This window comes from Neophocaena asiaeorientalis, unplaced genomic scaffold (assembly GCF_003031525.2).
Source record: "Neophocaena asiaeorientalis asiaeorientalis breed wild unplaced genomic scaffold, Neophocaena_asiaeorientalis_V1.1 scaffold46, whole genome shotgun sequence".
Taxonomy (NCBI): domain Eukaryota; kingdom Metazoa; phylum Chordata; class Mammalia; order Artiodactyla; family Phocoenidae; genus Neophocaena; species Neophocaena asiaeorientalis.
In genome coordinates this window covers 5306142-5320491 of record NW_020175393.1, presented here as the reverse complement: position 1 = coordinate 5320491, position 14350 = coordinate 5306142, and the positions used below count along the sequence as shown (strand labels likewise).

General features: G+C 36.4%; 1 protein-coding gene across 1 annotated transcript in view; it reads right to left on the bottom strand.

Moving 5' to 3' along the window:
- ZFAND3 (zinc finger AN1-type containing 3) overlaps positions 1 to 13011 on the bottom strand; it is a 204096-nt gene extending 191085 nt beyond the window's left edge. The window contains exon 1 of the mRNA XM_024765879.1: positions 12971 to 13011. Coding sequence (XP_024621647.1) covers positions 12971 to 12998 — 28 coding nt within the window. The 5' untranslated portion in view covers positions 12999 to 13011. The remainder of the gene's footprint in view (positions 1 to 12970) is intronic.
- Positions 13012 to 14350: the final 1339 nt, after the last annotated feature.

Sequence of the window (14350 nt, the reverse complement as noted above, 5' to 3'; positions counted from 1 at the left end):
ATAAAGACTTGTCAGGCTTCCCTGGTGGCGCAGTGGTTGAGAGTCCGCCTGCCCACGCAGGGGACACAGGTTCATGCCCCAGTCCGGGAGGATCCCACATGCCACGTAGCGGCTGGGCCCGTGAGCCATGGCCACTGAGCCTACGCGTCCGGAGCCTGTGCTCCGCAACAGGAGAGGCCACAGCAGTGAGAGGCCTGCATACTGCCAAAAATAAATAAATAAATAAAGACTTGTCAAGTTCAGGGGGGCTTAAAGTACTAATGATGTAGAAAACATTTTTAGGACATTTTAGTGATTCTTTAGTTGCTTTATGGGATAAATCTCATTTATAATGCAAGCCTCACATTAAGAAAAATTTTAAGATTAAAAAAATTGTAATAAATGTAACACAAAGTTGTCAACTGTACCTACTCTACTGAACAATGAATAAGCTTAAGTAATTTGCAAAACAATCAGGAAATGAATTAACAGATGGTAAATAGAAAAACGCATATAATCCCTTACAAATACTCACAAATAAAAATGTTGTTGCCACTTTGTTATAGATTTCTTCCTGGTCCCATCTTCAAGGTTACTAACAGAGCACAGTTACAATGTTAGGAGAAAGGAAATGGAGTTTGAACGATACACATTAAAGAAGAAAAAACAAGCCACTTTTTACCCCCACCACTTCAGTTTACTTTGAAACTCATTAGTTCAATAAACATTTGGAATAAGCATCAGTGTTTTAGAAAGACTCTAAGATTTCTTCCAAATATTCCATGATCACCATTTTCTAATACCACTTGATTAATGGAGATTTAACACTTCTAGACCTCCTAAAAACAATGTTATATAACACTTACGACATATACTGCATAATGGAATGGGCACAGAAGAAATGGACAATCTAGCTTTCAGTTGCCATTAGAAGCCTAGGACCTGTGTTAAAAGTATTTTTAAGAGTAACTTTTCCTGAGGTTAATAGCTACTGGATCTTAAACCATATTAGCCAAAGAAAACACCATTGTCATCTTATGCAAAGCTGGCAAAGTCAGTGACTTCTGAAGATGCTGAATATTTTAAAAGTTATCTGTCTTGGCCTGTTAGTTCAGCCACAGCTTAGAACAGTGCTAAGAAGGCAGCAGCAGGTTTAAGCCTTAATTATCTTTACTCAGAAAACTGTTCAAACTTAAAATATTATCATTCTGGGTGTTAATCTTCAAAAATGAAGTGTGGGACCTTTAATAATTCTGTTATAATGTCTTTCTCTTAAAACCATCAGTAGGGCTTTCAAGACTTTAGGACAGTGTTAGAAATGTATAGGTTTAGTTTAGTCCAATTAAACTAGCTTCCTCCAGTACAGAGCTCATTTTTCCAGAAATAATTTTTTTCAACAGGGTATACCTATATACTTTTTTTTTTGGCAGTACACGGGCCTCTCATTGTTGTGGCCTCTCCCGTTGCAGAGCACAGGCTCCGGACGCGCAGGCTCAGCGGCCACGGCTCACGGGCCCCGCCACTCCGCGGCATGTGGGATCTTCCCGGACCGGGGCAGGAACCCGTGTCCCCTGCATCGGCAGGCGGACTCTCAACCACTGCGCCACCAGGGAAGCCCCCTATACTTTTTAATTGAATTATTCCATAGAAATATATTCCTCTTGTTCTCCCTTGCGTGTATATGTTAATAAATGTTAAAATGTTGTCTAAACCCATTATCAGTCTTTATATGTACAACTTTCCCCTTGGTGTTTATATTTCCAAGCTTTTGATAAAGTTCTATTTTTTCGTTCAAATCAAGTCCTATGGAAAACAGAAAAAAAATCAAGCACCTTCATTGCTTTCCTTGTGCCAGTGTTGAATTCTAGAGTTTATGTGATATATCAGCTAAAAACAGAACTCTATTCTTTTTAGTGTAGATATAAATACAACATTTGAATCAACTTACAAAGGGGTCCCCCTATGGAGTGAATTAGTAAACTGTCAGCCTATAAAGATCTATTCAAAGACATTTGTGCTTTAAACATTTGATCAAAGTGCCGCTAAAATTCCAAATAGTCTTAAGTCACTGATAGCTCAAAATTCTATTATCACCTAAAAATAAAGTAACATTCATACACTAAGGCAAAATCTTACATTTTCCTCATAATTTTCAAGTATCATTTTTTTGGGGGGGAGTTCTCTATTACATTGAAAACTTGACTTTTTAGAAAAATAAAGAGGTGAATATAGCTACAGTTTTATACACCCTCACCTTCCTAAACATGAATAATTCAAAACTTGGAAACTGCAGAATTTAGTCTGCAGAAATTTAAAGAATTTTGCTAACATGTCTTGATCATGAAGAAAAAGTGGATTTGAAATAACAAACTTTTAAATTTATTCAGTCCATAAGGAAATTTACGAAACTTTTTTATGAAGGTAAATATTTACCTTTCTTTCCCCCCAAAAAAGTGCTGAACTTTAGTAATGGCCCTTCTTTGTGAGTCAAAGAGTTAAAACCATCTCTTTTACTCCCAAATGAGTGTCAGTCCCACTCAGAGGTGCCATGTTTTATTTAGAACATGCTCTTTCTCAGTAACCACTTTGTTCTAATTGGCAAGGCGAAGCCAGGTCCCTAAAGCACATAGCTGGTTAGATTCAGTTTGGATTACAAAAACACACAATGAAACAAACTGCCCTGAAATGTACAAATTAACCGTGCAGGAGTATGGGACAGGGAGGTAGAATTAGATTGTAATAGGGAACAAAATCCACAGGGAGGCTGGGGAACAAATCACTAGTGTCTCAATAAACTATACAAGGTTTCCAAATGAGCAAATACACAAGGCAGAGGACAGGCTTTTCCATAACTCAGCCAAATTGCTTAAATATGGATACAACAAAACAAGACTTTTTTCCAACGCTATTATGCATACATGAGAAAATGGGAACACCAACAAGAAGGTTTAACAAATGAAACCTGCAGCTTGCACTGTCTAAATATGAAACTCATCTTTGCCTTCACACTGACAATGTGCAAAAAAACAGCCCTGCAATTAAATCACACCTCCAAACATTTTTGAAAAAATCTTCTGAGAAGCAAAACAGAAGACTAAATTAGAAATAGTGCATCACTATGCAGTGCAGAGAGCAAGGTTAATGAGCTAAAAGTTATACGAACAAGAAAGATATTAAGAAATGAAGATCTCACCACCAAAATAGAAAATGCATCAGACAAACACCACACATGCACACCTTTTCCCAAATTAGCCACTGTGTGAAGCTTCCAGCACTGCTTCTCTGATTTTCCCGTGATATCTAAAGACAAACTGCAACTGAACTAAATAAAAGAAAAGAGAACAGGAAAAGTGTGTAACCCTAATCTACACACAAATGCAAAATAATGCCGCTGTTACATCTTTGCAGGGTTTTTACAGTACAACCCCGTCTACACCAGCTACCTTCACTCCTGACAACATCAAATAGTGGTAGAAGACTGCGACTGGTGTGTAAACACCTAAAATTAAATTTCAGTTCTCTGCTTTAAAATTTAATCTTGGGAACATTATTTAATCCATCTTAGCTGCAGTTTCTTTACCTGTAATATGGAGATACAAAATCGCCAAAGTTGTGAGGATCAAATGGGATAATATTGGCTTTATAATATAAAAGGACTGCAAAAATCTTACTTATTATTGCAATTACTTCATTTCAGTATTCTACTGCCTTTTTAAAAACATAGATATAATTGTCCATGTACTTCATCTTATTTTACGAACAGTAATTCCTATTCCATTACTATTTTAAGTATCCTCTTTTTGGCATTCACTTTTTTTTTTTTTTTTTTGCCATATGCGGGCCTCTCACTGTTGTGGCCTCTCCCGTTGCGGAGCACAGGCTCCAGACATGCAGGCTCAGCGGCCATGGCTCATGGGCCTAGTCGCTCCGCAGCATGTGGGATCTTCCCAGACTGGGGCACAATCCCCTGTCCCCTGCATCAGCAGGCAGACTCTCAACCACTGTGCCACCAGGGAAGCCCTGGCATTCACTTTTAACATTATGCACCCTTGTTGTTTTTCTCCAAACCAGAAGTCTTGGGTTAAGGTATTTTTTTCTTCTCTATAGCCAGTATTTCGTCTAAAAAGTAAATTAAGAAATTTAAAACTTTGGTAATAGTTAAAACTATTAATATACACTTAGTTCTACTTTACACACTAAGACCCAGCTGAGCAGTTGGGGCTTTTAAATGATATAAAATTTTGTATCATTAAAGATCATATTTTAGCTATACATTAATGGCCTATCATTTTTCCCACCACCCCTTCTGCGGACTAAGAATTAAGTGTAAGGGGGTTATAACCAAGAAAAGTATAAAAAAGCAACCTTACCATAACCCTCTAAATCAAGCACAAAGGAAACAGCCAGACTAAAAACTACTCTAGGGACTTCCCTGGTGGCACAGTGGTTAAGAATCCGCCTGTCAAAGCAGGGGACATGGGTTCGATCCCTGGTCCGGGAAGATCCCACATGCTGTGGAGCAAGTAAGCCCGTGTGCCACAACTACTGAAACCCATGCACCTAGAGCCCGTGCTCTACAACAAGAGAAGCCACCGCAATGAGAAGCACACACACCACAACGAAGAGTAGCCCCCTCTCGCCACAACTAGAGAAAAATCCATGCATAGCAACGAAGACCCAATGCAGCCAAAAAAAAAAAAAAAAAAAAAAAAAAACTACTCTAAGTACCTGTAGCATGGTGGAGTCAAGACCAGTGAAGCACAAAAAAAGCCTCATGGTGCTTTCCTGAGTCTACCTGTTATTCATTTTCCCACCAAACCTAAAAGGAAGCCCATAAAACTAAGTGATCATTTTGATTTAGTTTGCATTAGACTGAGAACATGAAACATTAGCATCGAACTCGTCACTTTTCATGTCGTAGAGGGCTGACTTTATTACATGAAAAGGGGCCAACCACGTCTAACCTAAGCAGGTCTAAGGACTAGGGATCTCCAAGCCTCTTTCACAGAAGAGCACCATCAATTTAAAATTTGAGCACATACCTCTCACATGTCTTTTTGTTTTAAAAATAGTTATATACTCCTGAAGTGGATTAAATGGTGTGCCCCCTCACAAAACCACCCCCTCCCCCGAAAAAAGTCTACCTGGAACTTGTGAATGTAATCTTATTTGGAAAAAGGATCTTTGCAAATATAATTAAGGATTTTGAGATAAGATCATCCCCTACATGAGGGTGGGCCCTAAATCCAATGACACTCATCCTGAGACAAGACAGAGACACACAGGAGAGAAAGCCACGTGAAAATAACAGTAGACTGGAGTAGTGTGTCTTCAAGCCAAGGAATGCCAAGGATTGCTGGCAGAAACCAAAAGCTAGGAGAGACATGGAATGGATTCTCTCTCAGACCCTTCAGAAGGAACCAACCCTGCTTGCTGATATCTTGATTTCAGACTTCTGGCCTCCAGAACTCTGAGAGGATAAACTTCCGTTGTCTTAAGCCATCAAATTTGTGGTAATTTGTTATGGCAACTCTGGGAAACTAACAGCAATAAGATTATATACATTATAAAAACCAACAATTTTTAAAGAATGACAAAAATAAGTATTAGTAGAAATTCTAACATCTTCTCTTTATGCCTCAATGGACAATCCTGTGCACCATTACAGAGTCCACAGCTTTAGACCAATATGTGGGCAGAAATAAAGCCAAATAACAGAGCCAAACTATCTTAAAAGACTCAATGACTATTAAATTTCTTCCACTTAAGAATGACACACGGTCACAATTTTTCTACTCAAGGCCTAAAAGAAGTTGCCTTTCTGCTACTTAAAGCACTGAGCATTTTGTTTCCCATTAGAAATGCAGCAATTATTTTGGACATAATTTCCATAACAACATCATCTTCAACACACTGCTTCATTTATCCTGACTAACATAATAATTAACCACACAATTTAAGAATGCTTATTAGTAAGACAGCAAAATGCTATAGACTAAGAGGTCAGAAAGGGCTGCCAGAGTTCAGCTTTGCTAATCAGTTAAGGACCTGCTGCCTCTGAGTTGCTTTCATTTGAGAGCAAGGAAGCTACACCACAAAGAACAGGGTTTCTAATACAGAAACAGTCTCAACATATTCAAGTGTTAAAAAAAAAAATAGATAAAACATGAGGTTATTAAAACTGTGGTATAAAAACAGTAGTTGAAAATTATATGTCCATCAAACAGAGGACTAGATAAACTGGAGCATGTATAATGAAGGTGACCAATAATTTATCAACCAAACTGGGACACTGAGGAGGAGTACAAAGGGATGTTATTAATTTCACTGATATAAAAAGCATAAACTAAGACTGTTCGGGTATATTAAGACATTTGTTATAATAGAATATTATAATGAACTAGATTTAATGAACTATAATTAACATGAACTACAGTAACATGTGTCAACATAATTTCTTCTCTTTTTAAATTTTATTTATTTTATTATTTATTTGGTTGCACTGGGTCTTAGTTGCAGCAGGCGGGCTCCTCAGTTGCGGTTCACGGGCTCCTTAGTTGTGGCATGTGAACTCTTAGTTGTGGCATGCATGTGTGATCTAGTTTCCTGACCAGGGATCGAACCCAGGCCCCCTGCATTGGGAGCACGGAGTCTTAACCACTGTGTACCAGGAAGTCCCAACATGATTAGTTTCTAAGAGCATTATTTTAAAAAATACAAGTTTATAGAATAAGTACTGTAACAAACCACTTACACATATTAAAAACAGAATCATACATTGTTTATATAAATACCTATTCATAGTAAAAAAGTATAAATATAAAGATAAGAAAGATAATGATTATCTCCGAGGTAGAAAGAGGATGACTGGGGTAAAAGAAACCTATATGATTTTAGTTCCCTTTTAAAACATGTTATAAAGCAAAAAAAAAGACAAAACGTTCGTTAATTCTGGGTTGGCTTGTGGACGTTTATTATATTACTTACTATAATATTCTGAATTTTCAGACACCCACACCAGACAGACACCCACCAATGGACATAAAATGGTTCAGAGAACCATTTTCAGCTTTAAAGAAATCAAACAGTATACAACAGTAATCAAGTTAACAGAATTACAAAGACATAAATACCCTATTCAAATGCTTCATTTTAAGAGCAGCAGCTGCCTTTCTTCTGGGAAAAAGTGATTTGAAAAATCAAGGTATGACAAGCATACAGATTCTACTATACTGCCCAAACCCTCAACATGCTATATAAAATGACTCATTAGAGTGGGTGTTTTGTTTTACACTATTTTACACTATTTGTTTGTTTTTACACTATTTAATGGATATGGGGTTCCCACAATTTCTAAAAGGAAACATGCATTACAAGAAGTGCTTAAAATTTTCAGGTTCACTCTGTTCCAAACTTCTAACACTTCACTTCCAGTCCAAACTTCTAACAGGAAATGGAAGCAGAAAGGAAATTAGAGTGTAACTCCAAAGCAGTAAGAGTTCCAGGTTCATGAGGAAACATTTTAGTTTACTTGTTGTGAAATGGGAATGTTGCCCTGTTCTGGAAATTACCATGAAACTCAAGTCACCTCAAGGAAAAATGTTTGCATTTGGTTTACCATTCCATCTTATGCCCACCACTGCTGTATCACTTACCCTGGATGTCAACATTGAGATTCCCTATGCTGCTAGCTACAGCCAACTTTATTTTGCTCATTCCAAAATGAAACTAACCACTTCTGGAGTCTGTCAGACATATGTAGAATGCACTTTACTTTTTAAAAATTTATAATGTTTACAGTTAATTAATAATAAAAGTCTCAACATATAGACAAAATCAAAATTAATTAAAATCCCCCCCCAGATACTCCTACTCTGAGACTACCAAAATTAAAATTTTCACGTTACCTTCACCCAGCTTTATTCCATGCAACTATATACATATAATGTGTTGTCTAACTAAAAACAATATACAACACGTGCTTCAATCAACATTTAATTAATGTCCCTATGTTATTTATCAGCATTTAATTAATGCCCATATGTTATCATTAAAAGGAAAAAAAATCCCAAATAACCTAATGGCATGTTAAGAGTATAAATTACAAAACTCTATTATTCAATAATCACTTTGGACTTATACAGAAGATTAAACAACAATGAACAAGCTTGGTAATTTTCAGATTGGACACAAAGTATGCAGCAATGAGGAAAATGAAATCTTGCTTTAATACTAGCTATTTCGATCCCTTAAAGCCTCTCCAAAGTCCATTTTAAGTTTAAAACAATAACTATAAGATAATATCAAGAAATAATAAAAGTGAAGATGAAATTACTATACAAAATTAATAATTTTCTCAAGCTGACAAAGGCTAATAGAAATATATTCATTTATAACCATATTTCTCTCCAATGTTAAATATCAGAAGTCAACATCTAAGATCACTCATTTGAATGGGTACCTGAAAACAGATTCTTACAAAACCAAATACACAGCTCTAGAGTCATTACCAGAATATGCTTCCTACATGACATGTATCATTTTCTTTATTTATTGCAATATTCTTCACCACTAACAAGGCACAAGGTACAACTAACCATGAAACAAAGGTAAGCTTGCTTAACTATTTTTCCATTAAGAAATACACATATTTGAAAAGTTACACTGAAACTAATTTTCAGAAAATTAAATAACCATTCAGAAAATTAAAAACCATGTTTTATCTGCTTTAATTAATCTTCAACTGACAAGAGACTCCTCACACTTTAGTTCTTCTAGTCTTATTCTTGTCTTTGTATAAATCGACATAGTAATGCATTAAAAGTACTCCTTTTTAAAGGAAACATTCTGTAAAAGGTTTAAAAAAAAAAAACCTTCTTGCACTGTGAATAATCATCCCTCCTTTATTTTTCCAATTTTATGTGAATCATGGAATAGCAACTTTCCTAAACGTTAGGCTTAAATGGAACGGTATGTTCAGATCATGTCTATAGTTTAAAAAGAAATTGCTTACTTTGATTTCTCAATTAAATACTTTTTTCAGTCAATAAATAAGACATTTTAGTGTCCGTTTTTTAAAGAAATTGCTGAAAATTATTAAAAACCATATACATACAGCCTAAAAGTCCACAAGACCAAACTGATTCTTTTTACACTGAGCACTTGTTAAGTTTGTCTTCTGATAAGCATCTGTCATCAGTGCTACTCAAAGAATCTTCTATCCCTTGGGACCTATCTTCAAGCTCACTCCCTTATAAAGTATAAAAAATGGTCTACGGATTATAGCTACTTCCTAGTGACCAGACTCCTCTGTCCCCCACAGCAAGCATTTCCAAGGGTGGTAGAGATAATGCCACATTGCTAGAGGTGTTACTTCAGTCAGTTCTTTAAAATTTCTGCCTTCCCCACCTTGTGATCATCCTGGTTGACGTTTCTGTCATACACACTTTTATTTAGCAAACCCATTCTGTGAAAAGCACTGCTTTATGATAGCTGGGCTTCAATACAGTAGTACAGGAGGTCGTTGTGAATTTGGTACTAAATGTCCCTAAATATCCAGACCAGTTGGTATCTAAAACTCACAAATTCAAAAATTGGGTTTGCACTCAAACAGAAAATAATACCCCAGGCATTTCTATGGTCATTAAGAGGCAAGACCACCCTTTAGATGCTATGGTTGACTGTTCAGATATCTTCTTAACACAGCTGTAGGCAATTGGGATTAGTTCATGCTTTCACACAGAAAATCGTATAATCCAAATAAGTCAATAGCTCAGAATGAACAAAGATCACAAGAAATCAGTTGGTTAACACCTTGCCTAAAGACAGAAAGGAAATATGCCCTATTCTGCAAAGAAAATGAGATCTCAAGTAACTCAATGGCTTTCTAGTGAATTTCTGCAATTTGGTGGTTTTAAATTTTTTAAACCATACTCCACAGTAATATATATTTACATCACAACCCATTACACATATAAATGAAAATAACGTGTAACTCAAATGAAAGTTTTACAAACAATACTTATCCTTAATATCTGTGATGCATTCAGACTGTTTTCTATTGTAATCAATTTTTAATTGTGGATCATGACCCACTAAATTGATTTCTCTACCCACTAATTAATCACAATACCCACAGTTTGAAAAACTGCATTAAAAAGTAGTGTTTCGACCAGTGTTTATATCATCCGAATATAACTATTAGTACCATGTCATGAAATTTTGTTGCTTTCTATTATAGATATATAGATATTTACTGATTCTTTTAGTAAAGTCATACGAAAAACAATATGAAATGTTTAATGAAAAACAGAATAGCATGACAGGTAGAATATTATAAAGGGGGTAGAAAAGCCAAAACTAGACAAGACTTTAAACATGTTTTTACTCATTTCATTCAATTTCATGTAAACAAGTTATAACAAACTCACTTTTCCACCATAGTTTTAAAAAGGAATCCTGAAAAATCTCTTTAACCTAATGGCACACAATAGCTATTTTTAATTTTTCCACGTTTTAAAGTACATTGTACACTTTAAAAAGACTATTTAAAATCACAGTGGCTTTGGCCAAAGTAATCTTCATGTTGTCTTTCACATCTCATGCCTCTGCTACAATGCATTTCTATACTCTCCCTATCTTCATAGAGAAACAAAATGCACAAATGTATCTTTAAAGTTCAATGATCTTTTTTCTCTTGAATTTCAAAAAGAACACCAAAAATGCTGCTTCAGCAAGCAGGACGTTACTTACAAGTCATTCCTTTCAACTGATGTTGGGGAAATCAGGAGTGTGGGGGCAAAGATAAAGAAGGAGAGAGTATTTTCTTTACACACTTGAAAATATCCTCTTAATATTTTTAAAAGCAAAAATAACTAAGCTGTGTAAAGAGTCAATGGACACAGACCACCAGAGATACAATAAATAATGATAACCATAGAAAATAAAACTGTAACAAGTCCAAAGAAACGCAAAGACCATGGCTGAACTATCTTCGCTGATACTTTTTTTAACTTTATATTTATTTAGGGACATGAGACAGTTCTTTGAGTATCTGATGTGAGCCACCTGACTCACAGGTGCCTGGCTTCTCCCACAGGCATGCTTTACTGAATTATCAGGGGGAACTAGTTCTATGTGGAGACAGACACACAATATACATTTTCTCTCATTGCTACTTCATCTTTACTACACATATATATAAACTCTCATCAGTGAGGAAGCATTTCTTCATATCTGTAATGGTAGATATGCAAAGTAAGAAAAGCACAATACATTCACTTAACATGGCAGAGATTCTGTTAAAAGCTGGATAAAAACCAAACTTACCAGTATTTTTTCTTTTAAAAACCTGCAGTATTTGACAAATTCCAGACCTTTAACAGATACAAACTGCCAGCTTCCCCAGCCCTCCCAACTCCATCAACCTATCCCCTAGTTGTGGCATAAATATAAAGGTCTAAAGCTTACACTATGATCATTTCCTTGTCCAAATAGCACAATGAACAGAAGATGAAAACTGCCAAAGATTCTCTCCTCGACCAAATTCCAGCCAGGCTCCTCTGAGCCCTCTTCTCTACCAGGCCTCAACCTTGACCTAAAAAAACTACCGACTCCCAACACAAATGATTTTATACACTCATATCTCCCCACATTAACAGATTTAAACAACCACTAACACAGTTTTCAGACAGCTTAAGGTCCCTTCCCTAGGGTGATCCTAGTCCCTCTTAAAGTGCCTGTCTGAGAAAGCTCAAAGCTGCCAAAAGAATTTAAGATTTGTTCCAACAAACAGCTGACTATAGGCCCCTGACTACCCTATCTTAGAGCATTTACGAAAAACGGTTTAAAATTGTGAACCCTTCCTCTGTCCCTTTGAGATGTATATGTGTATCTCCTACAACTCTATCACTCAGGAGTGTCTTTCTCAAGGACATGAAAGCCATTCCTTTAAATGTAATCATCAGGAAGAACAGGGCCTCAATCTCTATCTCTGTAGGAGGATAAAATCCTAACTTTCCTAACTTCAATAACTGTCAACTAACAGACCCTGCCAGTCTCATTTACAATAACCAATCCTTTGTGATTTTTCTACTCCCCTGATTATACTGAGCCAAGCTAGCAGCCCCTCCCCTACTCCTTCATTCTCCCTTTAAAATGCCCATTTCCCTCTGCACAAGTCCCCTTTTCCCTACTGCAGCGGTACATTACTGATTAAAATCTGTCCTTACCACTTTAACTTGTGTCCAGGTTTGTCTTAGACAAAACAATGAAGTAATAAAAAGTAATAAAGAATGAAACTTAAACATATCCTAATTAGTAAGACTTAGTTATTTTACATAAGATCATTAGATGTGAAGTTCTTTAAAAAAAAAAAAAAAAACACCTGAAGGTTTTAACTTCATTAAGGAGTCATAATTCAAGGAGTCAACCAATCAGCATTTAGGGGGTGGAAAAGGCCCTTGGCAAACATCAAGCCTAAGCCCTTCATGTTACAAATGATGAATCTAATGCCCAAAGAGATTAAGTGACTTACCCAAGGTGATTTCATTGAGGGATTGGATTAGAAAGCCTAATTCAGCATTATTCTCTTCCTGACTCCAACCTGAAAATATTCTTTCTCTTGTATTCTCATTGGTAAAAGCAACATTCACCATTAATCATTCAAATCAAGATCAGAGACGAACATATATATTTTACCCTACTACAACACAAGTGTTTACAATTCCACTATATGCCAACAACTGTAAACTGAGGAAAGTTCGTTTGGTACAAGTACACACAAGATTTCATTTCACTCAGGGAAGACTGTTTCAACAGTCCTAAGCAAGTATATGAAGCAACTTAGTGACGAGAAACTGCTTTCACACACAAGCAAATAAAACCCCATGCATAAACCCAAAAAAGGGTAGACAGTCTTAAAATAATTTAGACAGTCTTAAAAACAACCAAAAGAAGAAAATTAAATTGAAAACCCTTTTTCTGCACTTACCAGCAAAGCATTTGGAACAGAGATTCATAGTCTTGCTGGACCTGGGGCAAAAAGAAAGAAAGAAAAGAAAGAAGAGCTAAAAATTCAGTTATCACTCTAATCAAAACATAAAGATGTTCGAAACATAGGCAAAGAATTTCCTGGCCAGGCAACTGAACTAATAAACTAATGAGAAGTCCCTAACCAGCCAGCCACCCTCCCCCACAACAAAACAGAAACAAAACAACAAAAATAAAATGTTTTTTGTTTGTTATCTGTGAGTTAGTCAATGCTTTATTTTTTGTGACTAGCAGCTTATATGGGGCAAGTTCAGGAATACTGTAATATGCCCAGAAGATAACAGAGGAGTGAATTTATCCCACATGATTGCCACATTCCCTCTGTTTACATTAGAACATACACCACAGACTCATCACTAAAAAAGGGAAAATTTTGTCTGTAAAGAGGTAAAATTTGCTCTTTATTTACACACTCAATTACCTCTATAATATTACTTGACCTTTTGTCCTCTTTCCCCTCATTCCAGTCCAATTTCAGATCCTGGTCATATTATGACCTTGCCATTTAAAATTCTTTCTTCAGATGTTCCCAATCAAATTATTTTTCATGTCCTTTCATCTGTTAATAATAACTACAATTCACTGAGTACTAACTTGGATGGGCACTTAACATACATTATCTTATTAATCTTCCCAACATCCCTGAAACTGGGCATTACCAGATTGCTTCGTTTGTAAAATACACCTTTTAAAAAAATCACATAAACATTTCTACAACCAGGAAATATCACACCACTGGCTACAAGTGATGAATAATTTAATGAGGAAATGTTTCCGCCACCTCCTTCGAAGGTGTTATTAAATTGAGTGGTCTTCGAAATCAAGGACATACAGTCAGCCCCATTTAACAGGTGAGCAGCTTGCCCATGGTCACACAGCTGGGGAACTAACTGCAGAGGTATCTTACCTAAGGTCTGAGCTAACTCCAAAGGCCACCCTAACTACAAAAGCCTCCTAGAATACTCTTTCTTGAGTAAACTGACCTATCTACAGCTTCATTCCTCAGCAACTCCCCTCCCAACATCTGAGTCTTCCCAGAGGCACTCCTACACATGGAATATGGCAACAGTCTTCTGCCCTCCACAGTTAATTTAACAATTAATGAAAGCCTCCCTCGGGAAGTATTCCCTGATGACTATGATTGTCTTCCAATGTACTGGGACCCAAGATCTAACTGTCAGTAATTGTCATAGGGTGATAAAATGGGGGTGGGGGGTGGGAGAGGAGGCAGGAGGGGGTCACTAGTTCTCTTTCCCAAAAGAGATGCTATGTTAACAGGTGGATCTTTCTTTAGAAGTCTGCTTAATATAAAGACATCAAA